This window comes from Chelonoidis abingdonii, chromosome 3 (genome assembly GCF_003597395.2).
Source record: "Chelonoidis abingdonii isolate Lonesome George chromosome 3, CheloAbing_2.0, whole genome shotgun sequence".
NCBI classification, from domain to species: Eukaryota; Metazoa; Chordata; order Testudines; family Testudinidae; genus Chelonoidis; species Chelonoidis abingdonii.
This window is the reverse complement of record NC_133771.1, coordinates 85,885,756-85,904,932: the sequence shown is the minus strand read 5'-3', so window position 1 is coordinate 85,904,932 and position 19,177 is coordinate 85,885,756. Positions and strand designations below refer to the sequence as shown.

Here is a 19,177-nt window from a genome sequence, read left to right as displayed (position 1 = left end):
GGAAACCCACGAGAAACGGGTAGAAAGGAACCAGCAGAGATCTGCTGGCATTGTCACACGTGCAGAAGAGTCACTAAACCTGCTGTTCTGGGGCTCGCAGCCCGATTTTACATGTGGGGTTGAGTGGGCAGTCTGAAAAGCACAAGCTAAAGTCCCAGATTGCAGCATGATCAAACCTACTTTTGTTAAAGTGTCAATAGTTTGCATTTGACTTGGGACCACAGCTTTATTATTGTGAAACCGAGTCAGATTAGCAAGGAGACTAAAGAAGGCAGGGGAGGAAGACACACAAAACCCCACCAACCCTGGATAAGGAACCTAGAAAGGCACCTAGATTTAGTGTGGACGAAAGCAGGAAGCTGAGAAATGCAAACCAAGGCAGCAGAGTTTAAACCTAGCAACTATATATGGATTCAAATTGTGACTTAAAAGCCCTTCCTTCTGTGTCTGAAAACTGTTGATCAAGCGGCAAATAGGCAGAAGGATCTGCCAGAAAAGTTGGGAGGACGGTGTGTGTTTAGGCATGGGAATCCACTCAGAAATCCTTTTGATTTTAGGTTTGATGTGCAGTAGAATCCAAGACCAGATACTGAAAGCGCCGAGCAGCTTTGAAATCTATGCAATGTTACTGAGCAGCACACTGTTTTCTCGTTCATGTACCTTTCCCTGGTTTTCTTACCGTTCTTGATATTTCATTTGTTGACCGCAGACTGTCTTCGGGATGTGATAGCTGAATAAATCGTCCCAAAGCCTAATCGATGTATTCTGTTTCCATGCCTGACATGGGACACATACACACGCGATTGTATTTTCTCCCTTCACGTCTAGCAATAATTATTCCCCAGTTTTGCATACTGAAATCATAGTCATCACCTTCTACTCTCTATTTTTGTGCTTGATATGTCAATAACAGGGAGATGCATCCAGCAGCGATAAACCGAAAATGACACTGTACTGTTTAGACACCCAAATGGAAATGTTAAGTGAATTAAATCATATTGTATTAGGAGAGACCCAAAGCAACAAATAGATCGATCAAGTCATTTAGAGCAAGACTTTCATTCCAACTGCACATAGTTATTAATTCCATGCAGTAGGCACTTCAACCACTGGTGTTGTGTATAAATAGCCTAAACATGCAGGGCACCAGTTCTACCCACATTTGACCCCAGTGGGGTTACCTGAGTGCAAGCCAGGGTAGAATGTAGTTCAGGGTAGACAGAGAATCTAGGAGTTACAGATTGGAACATAAAAGGTTGGTGTAGCTGCAGATGTCAGACACAAATGAAGTAGAATAGCTCAAAACTCTTCCTCCCTCAGACATCAATAGCAGAGGGCACCTACACTATACTGGTCTATTATGAGCAGGCCATAAGCACTCCTGCCTGCCTAGTTAAGCACATTAAAGCAGGATTTTCACTTTACTGATTGTGCGTGTTCCTTAGAATGCAACCCACGGCATTTCAGGCAGACACGTTTGTTTAAATTGGAAACATTGACACTATGGGCAAAGGCCTTTGCCTAGTTTTGCCTATCCAAAACCATGCATACTCACAGACATTTACATTTTTGGAATGGGGTTTCTTACAATATATGTACCCCTGCTTGGCAGGTACAATAAAATCAACTTTTTCATCTTCGCCAAGTTTACAGCACCCAGCCTTTTGGGGCTGACAGTGTCTTGATCATTGTGTTGTGATCATGAGAAGTTAGGACACATTTCAGGTAACAAGAACAGAAAAAGTGTTAACCCTTTTTAAAAATATGCACAAGCCGTTGTCCCTTAGCTGCGGGCAGGTGAGATAGCCCCCTTGATATACTGTAAAGTACTATCGCTTTGCAATGCTTTCAGTCATGGTCACTTGAAATTCCAATAGCTGATATCAATTAAATAATTTAACTTTTCTATTGTTTCTCTGAGGATTATTTATTATTTCTCTTATACATTTCAGGGTAGTGCTCAGAAAGATTTAGGAGGTGATTCTGCTGGCTTTGAAGGTAAAGGCCAAACTCCAATTATTTCAGCCAGAGCAGGATTGGATAGTTATCCTCATAGAAGTCCTGGGTGAGATTTCTCTGTTTACCTCCAAAGTTGGTTTGACTGCACCAACAGGAGGTAAAGAGACTTGTCTAAGACTGCAGACAATAGTATGAATTTTTGACTGATGGGAATGGATTAAAGCACTTAAATCTTTAACCCTTAAAACACTAAGATATTTCATCCTTCTTCTTTAACTGGATATTTTATTTAGGAGGAAGATAAACAAAACTGACCATAGAGAGATTACTTCCCAACCCTCTAGGTAAGAATATTCAACAAATAGTCTACATTCCTTCCATTGCCTTCCTATATATGATAGTGCTGAAGTTACCTGTGGAAGATGTGCGTGTCACTACTGTAGAAAACAGCTGCACTCACTAGAGCAAGTTTATGGCTGTAACTGCATATGTGAAAATGTATAAATTCAATTTGATTACATTGCTCTATTAGCAGAGAACTTGTATACTTTATTTAAGATTTTAAAAATTGTGTGTGTAATCTCTTGATCTAAAATAATGTAATCTAATGAGTAACAGCTCTTTTAAACCACAAGAAGAATGTGCCAAAATTCTAGTTATTCATACAGGCAGAATTGTGCATCCTTGGACACTTACACTAAAATTGTGAGCAATCACAGAAGAAAGACTTGCTAATTAAAGAATCTGGAAATCTTATTGAATCAAGCAATTTTCTGTAACATATGACATTCCTTTCCCCCATCTATGGTCAGAGTTATTAATACACTGAATGATATTTTAATAGCAAACCACTCTTTTGATAAGTAAGTTCTGTACATTTTCAGATCACTTCCCATAATTCTTGGAGGGGGTGGAGAACTCATGAAGAAATTTGAAGAAAAGTTGAGTATCAGATAAAATTGTCATTCTTGTGGATGCTCATGTCACTGCTTGAATCTATTCCTCTTGTGCAATTATTATATAGTATATTATTTGGCACAAAAAGCTGTTGTAGGAGGGGCCAATTTTGTAAACTTTTGGGTCAAGTCTTTTGAAATGAATAGGACTGGGAATGGGCGACAGGGAATGGATCGCCCGATGATTATCTGTTCTGTTCATTCCCTTTGGGGCCCCTGGCATTGGCCACTGTCTGAAGACAGGATACTGGGCTAGATGGACCTTTGGTCTGACCCAGTATGGCCATTCTTATGGTCTTATGTTGTGAGAAAAGATTTGCAGTAATGGGCATTATTAATGGGTAATAATGAACTATATGTATATGTATCATATTGTAGTTCCTGCTTAGGGAATATAAAGAAATAGCTATTATAGTATGGAATTGAGGTTAATAAACTTTTCATCAAAATTTTTATTGGCCTGCAGCATAACACGGTTCTTATAAAAGTGATGTCTAACTCTGCTGAGCTATAACAGGGCTCTCTGTTATTTGTCAGCAATATTCTTTCCTCTGATGGTGTCTAAAAGCAACTCATGTTAAAACCAAATGCCCTCCTCCAGCCCCCTTGACCTTATCCTTATTAGCTTGAATTTAAGACTTGAAATGAGTCTTAAACACCTGGAGTGAAAAAAGTTCCATTACTGAGGAGAGGAGTATGGAGGAAAGAAGTTCAGATTACAACAGGTAGTTTTTCTACTTTTCCTTTCCATTGAGGAAGGGCATGATTAGGCCATGAGAATCTGCCTTCCTGGGTGGCTGTGTTTGTATGTGGTGGACTTGACTAGAAAGTCGAGCCCTCATTTCTCTTTCTGGGGCAGATAGGCAGGATCAGGCACACATAACCTATCTCTTCTCCTTTTTATGGAAGTGATGAGGAAAAAGACTGAGCCATTTTCTGCATTGGAGGAACCCAGAACTTCTTTAACAGTGGATTAGCCCATGGGAAGCCACACCCAATTCACTTCTTCCTTGGGGGTATCCGATGGAAAGGGCTACCAACATCTCCCATGGGACTGAGATCTGTGCATGAGGGGAAAGTGGCCTATAAAGGGGAGCTGGTACCTAGAGAGATTAGATTAAGGTCTCCTGGATTCCTACGTCCACTCTGAAGGTTGTGGCTGCTTCCACCCACCAGCCCCCCTTCCATTTACACCTCAACCTTAAATTACTCCACCAACAATCCCCATTCATTTTACTACCCGGGAAAGGAATTTGATCATTCATTTCTTTCAAAGCATTTTCCAAAGGTGAGTGGATGATGACAAGACAACCCCAATATAAGTCTGGACTAAAGGAAAAATATGGAGCAACCCTGAAACAACATTCCACACAGTCACTTACCAATTGTAGTAAATGGCTCTTGCAAGAGCTGGTAAAGATTTGAATGGTGAGCACTGCAAAAGTGTCACCCTGGACTGAATAAGGAGTTTTGTGAGCAGGCTGTTCATTTATATCTTCAGCAATCATGGCAGGCCAAACTATAGATCCTCCAGGACACAGCAGAGTGTTGTTTGTTGTATTGGTAGAGGTTATAACTTCGGCTTCTGCAACTTGGAGGCACATGCTTTCTTTAACATTTTTCCTCATTGTACTCCAGAACATCTGTAGCTCAGTTCACTTCCTATGTTCTGTACTTGGCTGAATTTGATGTCCCTCTTAGTCTTCAATTTCTGTCCTTTAGTCATATTTTGCTTTAGTTGTGGAGTGGCAACAATGCTTTTCATGAGCCTTGTTATAGTTTTAAAGCTTCTTTGTGCTCCCTTCTGTTTGAAAGCCCCTTCCCCATGATGACAGATATTCATTTTGGAGGATTATACTTTGTATGTTCAGCGTAATACACTAGCTCTGTAACTCACACTGAACAATAACAGTTTTAATCTTCCCAACGCTCAGCATAAATTATCTCATCCAATATGGCTGCCACCTAGGGAGGTCAAGGTGTTGCCTAGCAACACGCCTATGTGACCATGTTCAGCCTTCTTGAAGTTCTCCTATGGGTGGGTTACAGAGGAAACTTTGGCTTCTCTTAGGCAATGGCCAGCTTGGAGCCATGAAGAGCCCCACTAAGTTGCCAGATTTTTTTTTAAAAAAAAACCCAAAATACTTAGTGCCTTGTGTTGCAGAATTTCTTAAATTATTTTAAAATGCTTGTGCTGTTGTTCAGGGGAAACTTCTTCCTCCTACTTTCCTGCTTTCTATTTTTGTTGGTTTTCTTATCAGTTTTTAGGGTACCTCAAATTTTGTGGCTGAAATCTGAGCCTGGGGGTCAAGGCCTTACTCTGGCACTGGACTAGGTGCATTATGGAACGTTGGTGGCAAAATGAAGTCCAAGTGTCTCATGGAGGGAGAGAAGTGCAAGAGAGGGCTAGATATCTCATGGAGCAGAGGCTGGAGTGGGTTGGACGGATTAGCTATTGGGATGTGAAAGTGTTATTTTATTCCTTTCTATATAAATTCTTATACAGTTCTTATGGCTATAGTATCTGTATGCCTTCCAGTAGTGGATTAAGCAACGTGACTAATATCTGTCATGTGTTTGTTCTCTCATCCTCTCTCCAGGGGGAGAAAGGCATGCAATGGACCGATCTGTTTTGGAATTTATACGCACATTGCAGGATGTTTATATTAGAGGAGGCTAATTCAAAGAACTGAACATTGCACTTGGAGCAGAAGGATGGACCTCAATTCCTGTGGGAGTTCCTTCTACAATCTTGGGCCAGCTCAAGCCCAAATAGCTAGACAGTACAACAAGATGTGTTTTTCACAGGGAGGATGTATGCCTTGCAGTGGAAGGAGCCATGCTGGAGTATGTCAGAGAAACAGGCATGTGAGGGATGGATACTTATGGGGTGGGATGTTTAATGTGGGAAGAATGGGTGTCTCTGCTGTGTGACAGTGCACAGGGGAGTAGCACAAAGTGGAGGTGTGTGAGTCTTAATGGGACAAAAGGCCATCAGCAGCCACCTCACTATGGTCATGCTTTCTCCACTCTTGGTGGGCAGGGAAGCTGTCTGTCTGCTGTCTCCCACTAAATAGTCTCTCAAGCAGAGCCTGTTAGTGACCATCACTTCCTGTATTCCTTGCTGACCAGTAATCATGCTTCTAGGCAAAATCAAAACAAGTTAAAGTGAACTGTTATTAATGTGAACAGGAATTGCTAGGTCAAATTCTATGATCTGTTCTATGTGGGAAATCAGATTAGATGATCATGAATTAAATAAAACTTGATTTTTTCACATTTAGTTAATCACCCCTGGGGCATGTTCAGAATATCTGACCAAAAGTCTTTTGATGAAAGCCAAGTGTTTTCTTCAGCTGAGAAAAACAAAAGTTTCTGAGTGAAAAAATGGTAAGTGGACATGCTGCTTAAGGTTGACCTATAAATACTATCCCTGCCCACGGAATATGCAAAATCTAATCTTACTTATTATTACATTTGTATAATTGGCACAAAGTTCTTGTTGATACCTCTCTGATTCAATCTGTGGTTGATGGGGATTAAAGGGGTTCCAAAGAGGATGGATCTAGACTGTTCTCAGTGGTATCTGATGACAGAACAAGGAGTAATGATCTCAAGTTGCAGTGGGGGAGGTTTACGTTGGATATTAGGAAAAACTTTCTCACTCAGAGAGTGGTGAAGCACTGGAATGGGTTATCTAGGGAGGTGGTGGAATCTCCCTCCTTAGAGGTTTTTAAGGTCAGGCTTGACAAAGGCCTGACTGGGATGATTTAGTTGGGAATTGGTCCTGCTTTGAGCAGGGGGTTGAAGTAGATGACCTCCTGAGGTCCCTTCCAACCCTGATATTCTATGATGACTTTTTTCATTTTAGGGGTTCCAGTGACTATATCTCAATATCTTTGGTCATTCACTTGTTTTCAGTGAACACATTCGCTCTGGTAGCCATCAAGTAATAAGCTACAAAACACAAGGTTATATGTATTTGAGACAATTTCCAGCAGATGCCAATGATAAGGTATTAAAATTAATCATTCTTTACCGTGCATGCTCAGTTGAATCAATTGATGACTATATTAGATGATCATATAAGTATGATCATTGTATATACTATATGTATATCCTATAAGTGTATGTTTATAGTGAGTGAGGATATATAATATACTGTGCATAAAGGGAGTGGGGGAGTGATATCTAGGAAAAGACTGGCCACACTAACATAGTTTTCTAGTTATTGAACATTCTCTCATTCTCTTTATTCATAGATGAAGCAGTACAGGCAATTCAGCCCAAATTCACTTGCATCAAAGAAAAATCTCCATTAATTCCATATGCCTTTATAAAAGGAAATGGCAGACTTGGCTTGTATGCCCACATTGGTACCTGACCCCATCAGGACAACGTGAAACAAAAATCCCTAGTAAAGCTGTTCTAATTAGCATCTTGATTTACTTGTTAGGAGTAAATACAAGTATTTTAGTAATCTAATAGTTACGTTGACTTTGGAGAGAATGGGCCTAATTTTGATCTGGCACTGGTACCTAAATCAGGAATAACTCAACTGAAGTCAATGGAGTTACACTGGTGTAAAACTAGTGTGAGATCAGGATCAGGCCCAATGCACTCTGGTATGGGAAAAGTTAAAATACTATACTTTTAAACTGTGAAGAAAAGATAACTGACTACAAGTGGTCCATGTGGTTTGCAACCACACTTCAGCTTTCCAGAAATCATTATACAAATGCATTAAAGCAACAACCATGGTTAAGCCCTGAGTTCTTTTTTTTGGTGTGGGTGGGGGAGGAGGTTGTGTCAAATATGGCCCTGTTTAATATAGGTTAGCCTAGGATTTTTCTGTCTTGTGGACCGTTTTCACAGAGTTGGCTGAAGAACCATATTAATAATTGGATCTCTTAGGCAATCACAGAATACACGGCATAATGCCAACAGAGTAGGTCCTTCCAAAGGGCCGGATCCTTAGCTGTTGTAAATAGGTGCAGCTCCATTGATTTCAACAGAGCTGTGTCTATTTACAGTAACTGAGGATATGGCCCAAAGTGTCTAGTTAGGGCAGTGAATTTAGAACTCACACAAATAAATATTCCCTTAGGAAGCACAGAGCCAGCATATGGCATTCTTGGCTGCTTGAACTGATTAAGTCAATTTCTGTGTCTGGATTTTAGAAAGGGTTTTACAATTGTGTAAATTGTGTGATCATTAGCAGTGTTTATAGCTAAGCCGGCTAAAATACAGGTGATCACTCGCTTCGTAGAACACAAATCACATACTTCAGGCTGTAAAGTGATCACCTGCAAGGCCTGGGAGAAAATAGCACCATGTACTGCATTGCTGTATTGGTTCGGTGCTTCATGAGGTCACGCAGGATTTGCCTTCTTCTGAAGTCTTGGGCACTGCTTCTTTTTATTTGTGGTCTGTTTTAGGGACTTTCAGACTGTGGTTCCTGGAGGACTTGCTGGTGGACTGCAGAGAGTTGACTGATTGCATGCTGCTAACGTTCTAGGATTTCACCTGCTAAACTGCTTTAAAAGAAGCTACAGATATATATTAAAGACTTTCCCAATATTACAAAAAACTGTGCACATGGAAAAGTAGCTATTGCAGGGATATTCTGTGATTAACAAATGCAGACAAAGGAGCTCTAGGTGATTGGGAATGGGAGGGAAGATGGTGCATGAAACTGTCTCTTTAGCAAGATGTGGCCCACATGATAAAGGCTGAGAACCTTCAAATATTTTACATCTTTGTTGGGGGAGAGCCTTCTCCTAGTGAAACACAGATCAGTGTAAGCGGTGCTGGGACTCATGGGATAGTTCTTTCTCTTGTGTCATGATTCTGTGTATGGCAATATACAGTTTATTTAAACATTCTCTCAGGGTTAGTGTGGATGGTGTAATGGCAATAAATATGGTTTAATGTAATATGGTGACTTGTAGAGAGTATTTTTATAAATATTAATATTAATATTTTTAGTGTTAACCATTTTTTATATTTATTCTGTTTTGGGGTAGTGCTAGCAGGGTGAAAGCACAGTTGCCTGGCACTATAATATACAGCTATTACTTTTCAGTTAGTTACAAAGAGTCAAAATTGGAGATGATGTTTTTTGTTCTAACAAATATTTTTTGTTCCAACTAAGAAGATGGTTAACATAAGAATGGCTCTACTGGGTCAGACCAAGGGTCCATCTACCCCAGTATCCTGTCTTCTGACAGTGGCCAGAGCCAGGTGCCCCAGAGGGAATGAACAGAACAGGTAATCATCAAGTGATCCCTCCCCTGTTGCTCATTCCCAGCTTCTGGCAAACAGAGGCTAGGGACACCATTCCTGCATATCCTGGCTAATGGCCATTAATGGACTTATCCTCCATGAATTTATCTAGTTCTTTTTTGAACCCTGTTCATGGTCTTGGCCTTGACAACATCCTCTGGCAAGGAGTTCCACAGGTTAACTGTGTGTTGTGTGAAGAAATACTTCCTTTTATTTGTTTTAAACCTGCTGCCTATTATTTCATTGGAAGACCCTTAGTTCTTGTGTTATGTGAAAGGATAATCAACACTTCTTTATCTACTTTCTCTACACCAGTCATGATTTTATAGACCTCAATCATATCTTCCCTTAGCCATCTCTTTTCCAAGCTGAAAAGTCCAAATCTTATTATATATATAGTTGGGATTATATTTTCCAATGTGCATTACTTTACATTTATCAACACTTAACTTCATCTGCCATTTTGTTGTCCAGTCACCCAGTTTTGAGAGATCCTTCTGTAGGTTTCGCAATCTGCCTGGGTTTTAACTATCTTTAATAATTTTGTATCATCTGCAAATTTTGCCACCTCACTGTTTACTCCTTTTTCCAGATCATTTATGAACATGTTGAATAGGACTGGTCCCAGTACAGATCCCAGGGGACACCACTATTTACCTGTCTCCATTCTGAAAACTGACTGTTTATACCTACCCTTTGTTTCCTATCTTTCAATCAGTTACCAATCCATGAGAGCACCTTCCCTCTTACCCCATAGCAGCTTACTTTGCGTAAGAGCCTTTGGTGACGTTCAGAGGGGACTGTCCTAAATTTTAAATAATAGTTTATAAAAACCCTTTTAATAATGGACAAAATACTGCACATGTACAGGGACAATTAACTACAAAACTGCTGCTTGGTAATTAATCAGTTTTCTGTTGCCGGGTACATTTGTTTAAATACTGTTGTATTGTCATCTGCAGCAAGCAGCGGCTAAAAGTATTGTTCTGCTGAAGTCTTGTTAGAGACCACCTAGAGTTTTTCCCTATATGAGGTTAAGTACCTAATCACCTGACGGATGAGCAAAGACAAGTTCTTTCCTTTCACCTTTCACATCTTACACATGAATGTCAAGCTATCCTGCAGTGGCGTGAGATCCTGCATACCTATCTCAGGCACAAACTTCAAATTGGTTGCTAGTGCTATATTCAGATGTTACCAGCTGTAAACTCCTCAGGCACTATAACAACTTTAACAGGGAGACACAGAAAATCCTCTTGGGTACTCTGATCCATCTCACCACCCAGGTAAACCTGCCTTTGTGATAAATTCAGATTACTCCCAGTCCCAAAAGCCCAGTCACTTAACCCAGCTCAGTTGCATGCTATATCTTACACCAAAGACAATCCGTATAGCCAATCCTATAATAAACTTTCTAAAGCATTATTAACTAGGAAAAGGAAACGAGAGTTATATACAAGGTTAAAGCAGGTAAACATGTACACACAAATGAATTAGTCTTAATTTTCAAAAGATGATAGAAACTTCTATAATAAGCAAGCTCTATATGTCCCTTAGGGCTAACCCAGGCTAAGCACTGGGGATCTTTTGCTAATGTTTAGTAATCCTTGCCTCTCACAGTCCAAGCGGTATAAATATATAGTTCCTCCTTGTTAGGACTTTTCAGTCCTTCCCCCACTTCTGCTCCAAGTTGCAGATACTGGCACATTGCCTCTTCATGGAGGATGAGAGTAGGGAGAGCAATCAACAGTCTTTTGTCCTGTCATGTTCCAAAATAGTTTCTCTGGTGTCGAAGGCCCTTTTTCATTGGGCAGCACCTAACACCTTCTGTTGGAGCCTATTGTTTCACGCTAATTCATGCTTGTTGCCTGTCTGGTGATTTACACAGTTACAGAGGCTTATCCTGTTGACTTTAGTGACCCGTTTAGCCACCAAAACCATAGAGAGTATGAGCCTGGTGGTTCAGGGCATAAACCACATCCATAACCATTACAGTCTTTCGCTTGGCATGTTCAGTGTAAGTGACAGCATCACAGATCACGTTCTCCAAGAACACCTTCAGCACTCCCTGGGTCTCTTCGTAGATCAACCCCGAAATACACTTCACCCCACTGCGTCGAGCCAAGCAACAAATAGCTGGCTTGGTAATACCTTGGATTTTATCCCGAAACACTTTACGATTGCGCTTGGCAGCTCCCTTGCCCAAAACTTTACCACCCTTACCGCGGCCAGACATGGTGAAATCAAGTCGCACACAACCGATAATGCAAATGCTCACCTTACAATATGACATACAGATGTTAAGTGAGATTGATGCATGTGGCAACATACAAGCATTCCATACAGACTAACGACCAAGCACATTTCTATAACTCTAGTACCTGTTTTGACCATACAAACACACAGGTGAGCCAGACTAATTCTAACTCTGTATTTGTCAGTGTTCAGTTGAGACATGGGGCCCTTGGCATGAGCTGGCGCCTGGTTTGCCAGTGTCACAATAAGAAATCGACTGCTGTTCTGCAGTGGAATTATTGCACATTGTAAAACCAACTGTTTGTATTTCTAGTCTGTAAGAGATCATCAGCAAAGCCATCACCCAATGAGCAAAGTACTACTCTGCTTATGTTAACTTCATGAGCTTGGTTTCGCCTCACGGATGCAGGGGCTGTTTTCCAGTGCTCTGCCAGAGGAAGGCAGCTTTAATTTACCATTGGACTTCCCGAGGAATCCCACTAGTGGAGCTTCCCCACAAGAGATGTGGAATAAGCATCTCTCCTGGGGGTTCTGACCACATTTGGAGTTGTGCTAGCCAGTGCCAGGCCAACCAGCTGAGCTTGCAGATGCCTTGGACCACTGCAACCTCCCTGGATCCCATCCTTAGGTGGATTTTCCATGGCTAGAGGCCCAAAGTCCAGGTCTCTCCAGGAGACACAGCCCCATATCTTGATGATTTTAAAAAACAATATCTGAAAATGCAGGACTTGCTATTAAATTCAAAAGGGCCAGTATCTGCTTTTAACAGTGAAGCCAGAGAGTATTTTTTTGGGGGGTGGGGAGGGGAAGAGTTTCAAGTCCTGGTCCTCTGAGATACTCAGTGCCCTGGGAGTTGAGGGCACTTCTTACCTTTCAAGAAATGCTCAGCAGCTCACCGGATTGAGCCTGAGTGAGGTCAGTGTGGGCAATCTGCTTTAAAAAAATCCACCCTCCAATCCACGCCAACCAAACAACAACAGGCACCAGCACACCAAGCGCGTGCCTGGGGCGGCAAGCCACAGGGGGCGCTCTGTTGGTCGCCGTGAGGGCGGCAGGCAGGCTGCCTTCGGTGGCTTGCCTGCGGAGGGTCCACTGGTCCCGCGGCTTCGGCAGACCTCCCACAGGCTGCCACCGAATTTGCGGGACCGGGAACCTCCTGAAGGCAGCCTGCCTGCCGTTCTTGGGGTGGCAAAATACCTAGAGCTGCCCCTGATGAAACTGAAAAACACCACCCCAAGGTGGCTATGCCTAAATTGAGTGACCACATGATTGCACTGCTGAGTAACACTTGCCCTTTCTCAGCCTGTCCCCTTCCTACTTTTTGTCATCCTCCCATTTTGTCATCTCTAGTATTTAGACTGTTTGCTTTTGGGGATAGGTGCTGTGACCAAATTCACAAGCGTAAGGCGGTGTAAGTTAGACACACCACCATGCTTACTCTGACAGCCATATTTTCACTTAAACCTGCTCTACTGAGGTGCAAGAGGCTTTAAAGCAGTGACTTTCCACCTTTCCAAACTACTGTGCCCCTTTCAGGAGTCTGATTTGTTTTGCGTACCCCTAAGTTTCACCTTACTTAAAAACTACTTGCTTACAAAACCAGACATAAAAATACAAAAGTGTCACAGCCTACTGTTACTGAAAAATTGCTGACTTTCTCATTTTTACCACATAATATAAATTAAATCAATTGGAATATAAATATCTTATTTACATGTTAGTGTATAGTATATAGAGCAGTATAAACAAGTCATCGTCTGTATGAAATTTTAGTTTGTACTGACTTCGCTAGTGCTTTTTAATGTAGCCTGTTGTAAAACTAGGCAAATATCTAGATGAGTTGATGTACCCCTAGGAAGACCTCTGTGTGCTCCTGTGGGTACGTGTACCCCTGGTTGAGAACAACTGCTTTGAAGGAGTGGAACTTGCCCATTGTGGAGCCAGAAGAAGGAGTTAGTTAAAGCTGTCCCAAACATCATTTAGCACCCCACTTTATAAGTTGCACCCACTGACATTCTATTACCCACCAAAAGAGCAAGCAAAAGCAGGGCTACGTGATCTTAAATGAGTGTAAAGGAGTTGACACCATCTTACACATCACTCTGAACTTGGTTCCGTATTTTTCAGTCTTCTGTGAAGTTCCTAGTAAACTTTTGAGTGCTATAAAATAGCTAGCTGTAAGTCAAGCAATGCTCAAGTAATGAAGGTCTTGAGTGAAGTAGATTGTCTTGCCTTATCTCTGGTAGATTTGAAGTGGTCCCGCAGAAGAGCCAGACTTGTTATCTCCCAATGATGTAATTTCATTTGCTCCCTGCAAAAGTGTAAGGCCAGGATAGCTGGGTTAGATACATTTCAACTGCCCCCTCTGTGTTAGGCAGCCTGCCATGGGCCTGTCTCAGATATCTCTGGTTTTCTTGGCTTGGTTTGTGACACTGAGCCCCTCCCCCGCTCTTGCCTGCCCTGCTGAGCCAGTCCACTTTAAGGGCTGTGGATAAGGGCCCCTATTACAAAAGAACTACTTATTATTCAATGAATTGGGCATCTTTGTCAAGGATGGGCTCCTGGAACTGGGCAAATTCCATGTACACTTTCCTAATCCTGGGTTTGATACAGTTCCTTGGCGTGTACAAGGCTGATCCTAAGAGTCAGGCCATTGAACCCCTCCCAGCAGTTTCTGGATAAATAGAGGGCTTTAATTTCCAGCATCACAAAGCTCACATAAGTGTCACATCCACCCATGTCCTATGGGGATTGGTCCTGCTTTGAGCAGGGGGTTGGACTAGATGACCTCCTGAGGTCCCTTCCAACCTTGATAGTTTATGATTCTCTATGCGCAGGAAAGGGTGTTATAGGAAGGGAGTGGAGTCATTGGTGAGATCAATCATGTGTTTCACTCTCTCTCAAACTGTTGCTTTAACTGAGATTATTGAAATTTTATCCTTGATGATAGCCCTACTTCCACTAGCGTGTGCATTTCTGTATGCTGGATAGGGTGGCACAGCTCCTAAAGGCTACCTTCCAGTGGGCCTGTACTCCTGGGCTAGGCTGTGTGCATGAGGATACTCCTTTGCTCACTTTGTCAGGTGCAAATAGCTGTGTTTTGCAGCCCTAGGGGAGGCAGATCCTCATGTGGTATAAATTGACTACAAGGGAGCTACGACAATTTATACTGGCAGCTGAAGACCTACCCCAGCACAGTGAAGCAGCCCTGCTCCTGAAAAAGACTGCAAGGCTGTTTTGCCCTGGCCCTGCCCGTTGGGCAGTCATTCACACCAGTGCACTGCATGTGTGAAGTGGTCCCATTCCGATGTGGTAGCATTTTACATCCAGTTGGCACTGGTGTAAATGATGAGCCCAGGGGCTGGGCAATGGAGAACTGGGCCTGGTCTGTTGCTCCAGCCCTGCCACCAGTATTTCTGGAGTCAGTAATGCCTGCTTGGCCTAATGCAATGCTGTGGAGCAAGCATGCTAACGGCATGTAAAAGAACACCCTCCCCTGAAGGCTTTCAGAACTCAGCAGCCATACAGCGGCCTTGGGAGCATGTTAGCTTCCGTGTTAAATGTGTCAGGAGATGAATAAGAGCCCCATCCATGCCATTTACCCTTCCCTTGATCTGTCTCAAGGCAATCAAGCGCCCCATCCAGGCCGCTTAGCTCTCCCCTACCTCAGAGCCAGACTGCATCCCTAGCTCACCTCACCAGGCCAGATCCACAGACAGAGGGATGCACCTTTTTTTTCTGGTGTGGCTTTTTGCTTTTAAAGGTTGCTGCTGACAAATCTATCTATTTGGGGCAAATTGTCAGTGAGAAACTTCCGCTCGAACTCTTTGGGACAAAACTGGTTCTTTGAAAGGGTAAATCCCATTGCATGAAGGGCTTAACAATGGGCAAATGTGTTGCTGCTGCTGCCGCCACTGCCGCTGCTGCTGCTGAGGCTGGGGCTGTGACAAAGAGCGGATTAATTGGTGCCGCGGCTGACTGGTTCGAGATGGCTCCACTCAGCCTGCGCTGCGGGGAGTCCCATTGACTGGGCCCCGAGTCCCACTTCTCACAAACTCCAAACAAAAGTCAATTTCTTTTTTATAAGGCGGGGGAAGAAAAAAAAATCAGTTCATGTTTGAGCTCGGGAAGTTGACTTGTTGGATTATACGCCGTCATGGTCTCTCTGTCTGTCTCTCCCATGCATTAAAGTTGCTTCTCCCCTAAGACAAGAATGAGGAAAAAAACCAAATGAAAGGACAAACAAACCATCCATACTGGTGTGTGTGTGCATGCCAGCAAACCAACTTGGTCCTAGGTGTGTGTACTTGTGCATGGGGGATTTAACGTTACCAAAAAAGTTACCTGCAGTTCATTTTCATGTATTTTTGTCTTGTAAGGGAAAATCAGAAATTAGGTTTTTTCCTCCCCCTTTGACCTAGGTATCTGATGTTCCGCCTATTTGCGTGCATTGCTCTGACATGTAGGGGCATATAGGCATACTACAGCACAAAATTAGAAGGAGTCCATTTCAGAGTCTTTAAAATACTATTATAGACATAATTATTAGTAATCTAAATATTAACTTTGAAGATAAAATATGTATTTGCTATGCCAATAAATTAGTAGTATTAGTTTTGTAATTGATTATGTAGTAGGTAAACAGAACATGAAATAAGGCTGAAGAATATGAAGTGCGGTGATTTTGATTTCCCAGGTTGATGTGAAGCTTAAGATGATTTCCATGTATTATGTGTTTATATGCTCTGGGCATGAAGTTGTAATTTAAAGTCCACGTAATTGACTCTAGATTTTATTACATACACTCTTGCAGCAGAAATTAGTTGTTCTGAAAATGGTTACAATTAGAGCTGAATGTTGCATATAGCTAATAGCTCTGTAAGTCTTTTCCAACATGAAAAGAGCCTTCTAATGAGAGAAGGTAACTACTGTAGCCAGGGCCGTCTTTAGGATTTATGGTGCCCTAGGCGGGATTATTAAACTGGTGCCCCTGTGCCTGTCTTGTTCTTAGCAACATAAACATAAGCTGACACTATTGGAAAACTTGCAAGTTATTAAAACCAGTTTAACTTAATTAAGCACACTGTAATGCTGATGGACTAGCACTAAAGAAGTAGCACTATAGAAAAAATTCTGATTTGACAGAATGATGCAAATAATATAATTTTTTAAAAATTTGTCAACATTTTACTGGAAATTATATGAAGAGGTATTGAAACAAGGATTAGTTTTTAATTAAAAGCAATCTTTCTGGCTTTTTTTGGCTGCAAAATCAGTAATAATGTCATCGTATGACAAAGACAAAGTGATGTCTTGTTCGATTGCAAGAATAGCAAGACCAGTCAAGTGTTCCTGACTCATTGTAGAGCAGAGATAGTTTTTTTAATGAGCTTTAGTTTTGAGAAACTCCGTTCTCCTGATGCTACTGTTACAGGAATTGTCAGTAGAATACGAGTGGCAGTGTACACATTAGGATATATGTCAACAAGTTTGCTGGTATGAATAAACTGTACAATGTCCATCATCGATTTTGCATGTGGCAACAACTCAATGACAGCGTACTCAATTCTTCATACAGTTCAAGTCCATTTAAATCAAAATGATCACCCGTGCTTCAGGAGGCTCTCTAGGTCAGGGGTCCCCAACGTGGTGCCCATGGGTGCCATGGTGCCCACAGGGCCTCTCAGTGCACCCTGCGTACTGGCCGGAGGACAAGCATCCTCCGAAATGCTGCCGAAATTCGGCATTGGCACCTCTGGATGATCGGCCGCTTGCCGCCAACAAGCATCATCATCCAGAGGCGTCGCCACCAAAGTGCCGCTCCGAATTTAGGCAGCATTTTGGTGTGGATGCTCGTCTGCCACCATGGTCCTTCGTCTGGCGGGTGCCAGATGAAAAAGGTTGGGACCACTGCTCTAGGTTCTTGCACTTTGTCATTAGTTGCTCTTGTTTTTCCTATTTCGTTGAATTTAGTCCTGCTCAGCCCGTTGCCAGCTGAGTGAATGGAACCCCAGGCCGACAGCAAAGTTGAGTGGCTCAGCCAGGGTATCACCAATTGGCCTGCTCAGCCCGCTGCCAGCCTGGGTTCCTTGGGGTCTCCAGGCCAGCAGTGGGTGCTGAGTGGGGCTGGCAGCCTGGGACCCCAGGTGCCAATGGGGCAGCAGCCGGAACCCAGAGCAGTGGGCTGAGCTGCTCAGCCCGCCGCTGCATGCCATCAAAAATCAGCTCGCATGCCACCTTTGGCATGTGTGCCATAGGTTGCGACCCCTGCTCTATACACTAGTAAGGAGATGAGCATATTACAGTTGTTGGAGGGCTCTATTTTAGCAGTAACAGGGCTATAGGAAAGTCAGTCAACATTTTTTGTTTCTCTGATGAAAACTGGCCCACTCCCTTCCCCATACCAAACTTGTCACAAATAATTGTCAACAACTTAATTTTCTGTTTTTGGCTAAGATATTGATTTTTTTTAAAAAAAAAAATATTGAAATTGAATTCAGGATTGTTAGCAAGCATTTTTGGCAAACAAATTTGTTAAATGACAATCTAAATGGCAACATAGTACTGCTTTCATGCTTGGCTCATCCCCCAGCCTGCTGGTCCAATGGCTGCAGTAGAGGAGATAGGTGGAAAACTACAGGACCCCAAAATCCACCTCTTGGGGTGCAGAGTGGCAACAGCAGCAGCTGCAAACCCTCAGGTCCAATCACACGCCAATGGGCACTGCCGCCAGCCCAGCGGACCATGGTGATGTTAGCACAGCATCTGATCTCAGGGATGGGGCACCAGTGGAGCCACAGCAGCTCATCCTGCCCTGTGCAGCTCCCCCCGGATGAGATGGATCGCTACCAGCCCGGGGGAGAGACGCGCTCCCCAGCTACGGTGACCAGATCCAGATGCCTGATTTTATAGGGCTAGTCCCAATATTTGGGGCTTTGTCTTATATAGGCACCAATTACCCCCACCTAGGGTGACCAGACAGCAAGTGTGAAAAATCAGTATAAGGGGTGGTGGTGAGGGGGAATAGGAGCCTATATAAGAAAAAGACCCCAAAATTGGGACTGGCCCTATAAAAGTGGGACATCTGCTCACTCTACCCCAACCCCTGTCCTGATTTTTCACACACACTATCTGGCTATCCCCAGCCCAGCTGTGTGCGACCATTCCAGTCCTGGCTGCCTGCCGGGGAAGTGAGTTACTTTCACTTTCATTCCTCAGTAGGCAGCCAGCCAGCCTTCCCTCCACCCCCTAGCACCTCACCCAACCCAGCCCTGCCAGAGGGGTGGGGGGAGAGAGAGAGAGGTGCTCCTTGGGGGAAGGGAGAAAGGGAGGGTGCTCCGTGGGGCAGGGAGGAGAAGAATGGATGTTATGGGGGACAACAAAGGATACTGCCTGAGCCGCCAAGTTTGCCTCACCTTACGCTGGGGGAAAGAGTCACATTCACAGGTGAGTTCCTTTTCCCACCCCTTCCCAGAGACCCTAGCAGCCAATCTCCTCCTTCAGACTGTGCTGCGTTTGGCTCTCTCTAGGACCCAGCATCCCTGCTCTTACACGCTCCACTGCTTCCAGTCTGTCCGGGCTCCCTGCAGAGCAGTGCCCCCAGACCTAGTGGTGCCCTAGGCAGCTGCCTGTTTTGCGTATGGCTAAGGATGGCCCTGACTGTAGCTTCATCACTGAATCAGAGGGTGGAATGAAAATCTCTTGAAGCTTCTATTCTAAAC

The 19,177-nt window shown here is 43.1% G+C and overlaps 1 protein-coding gene across 1 annotated transcript; it reads right to left on the bottom strand.

The window, feature by feature from the left end:
- Positions 1-11,124: 11,124 nt before the first annotated feature.
- Positions 11,125-11,436, bottom strand: LOC116825550 (histone H4-like). The gene has a single exon (XM_032781671.1). It carries the CDS (start codon positions 11,434-11,436, stop codon positions 11,125-11,127), a length of 312 nt encoding a protein of 103 aa, XP_032637562.1.
- Positions 11,437-19,177: the final 7,741 nt, after the last annotated feature.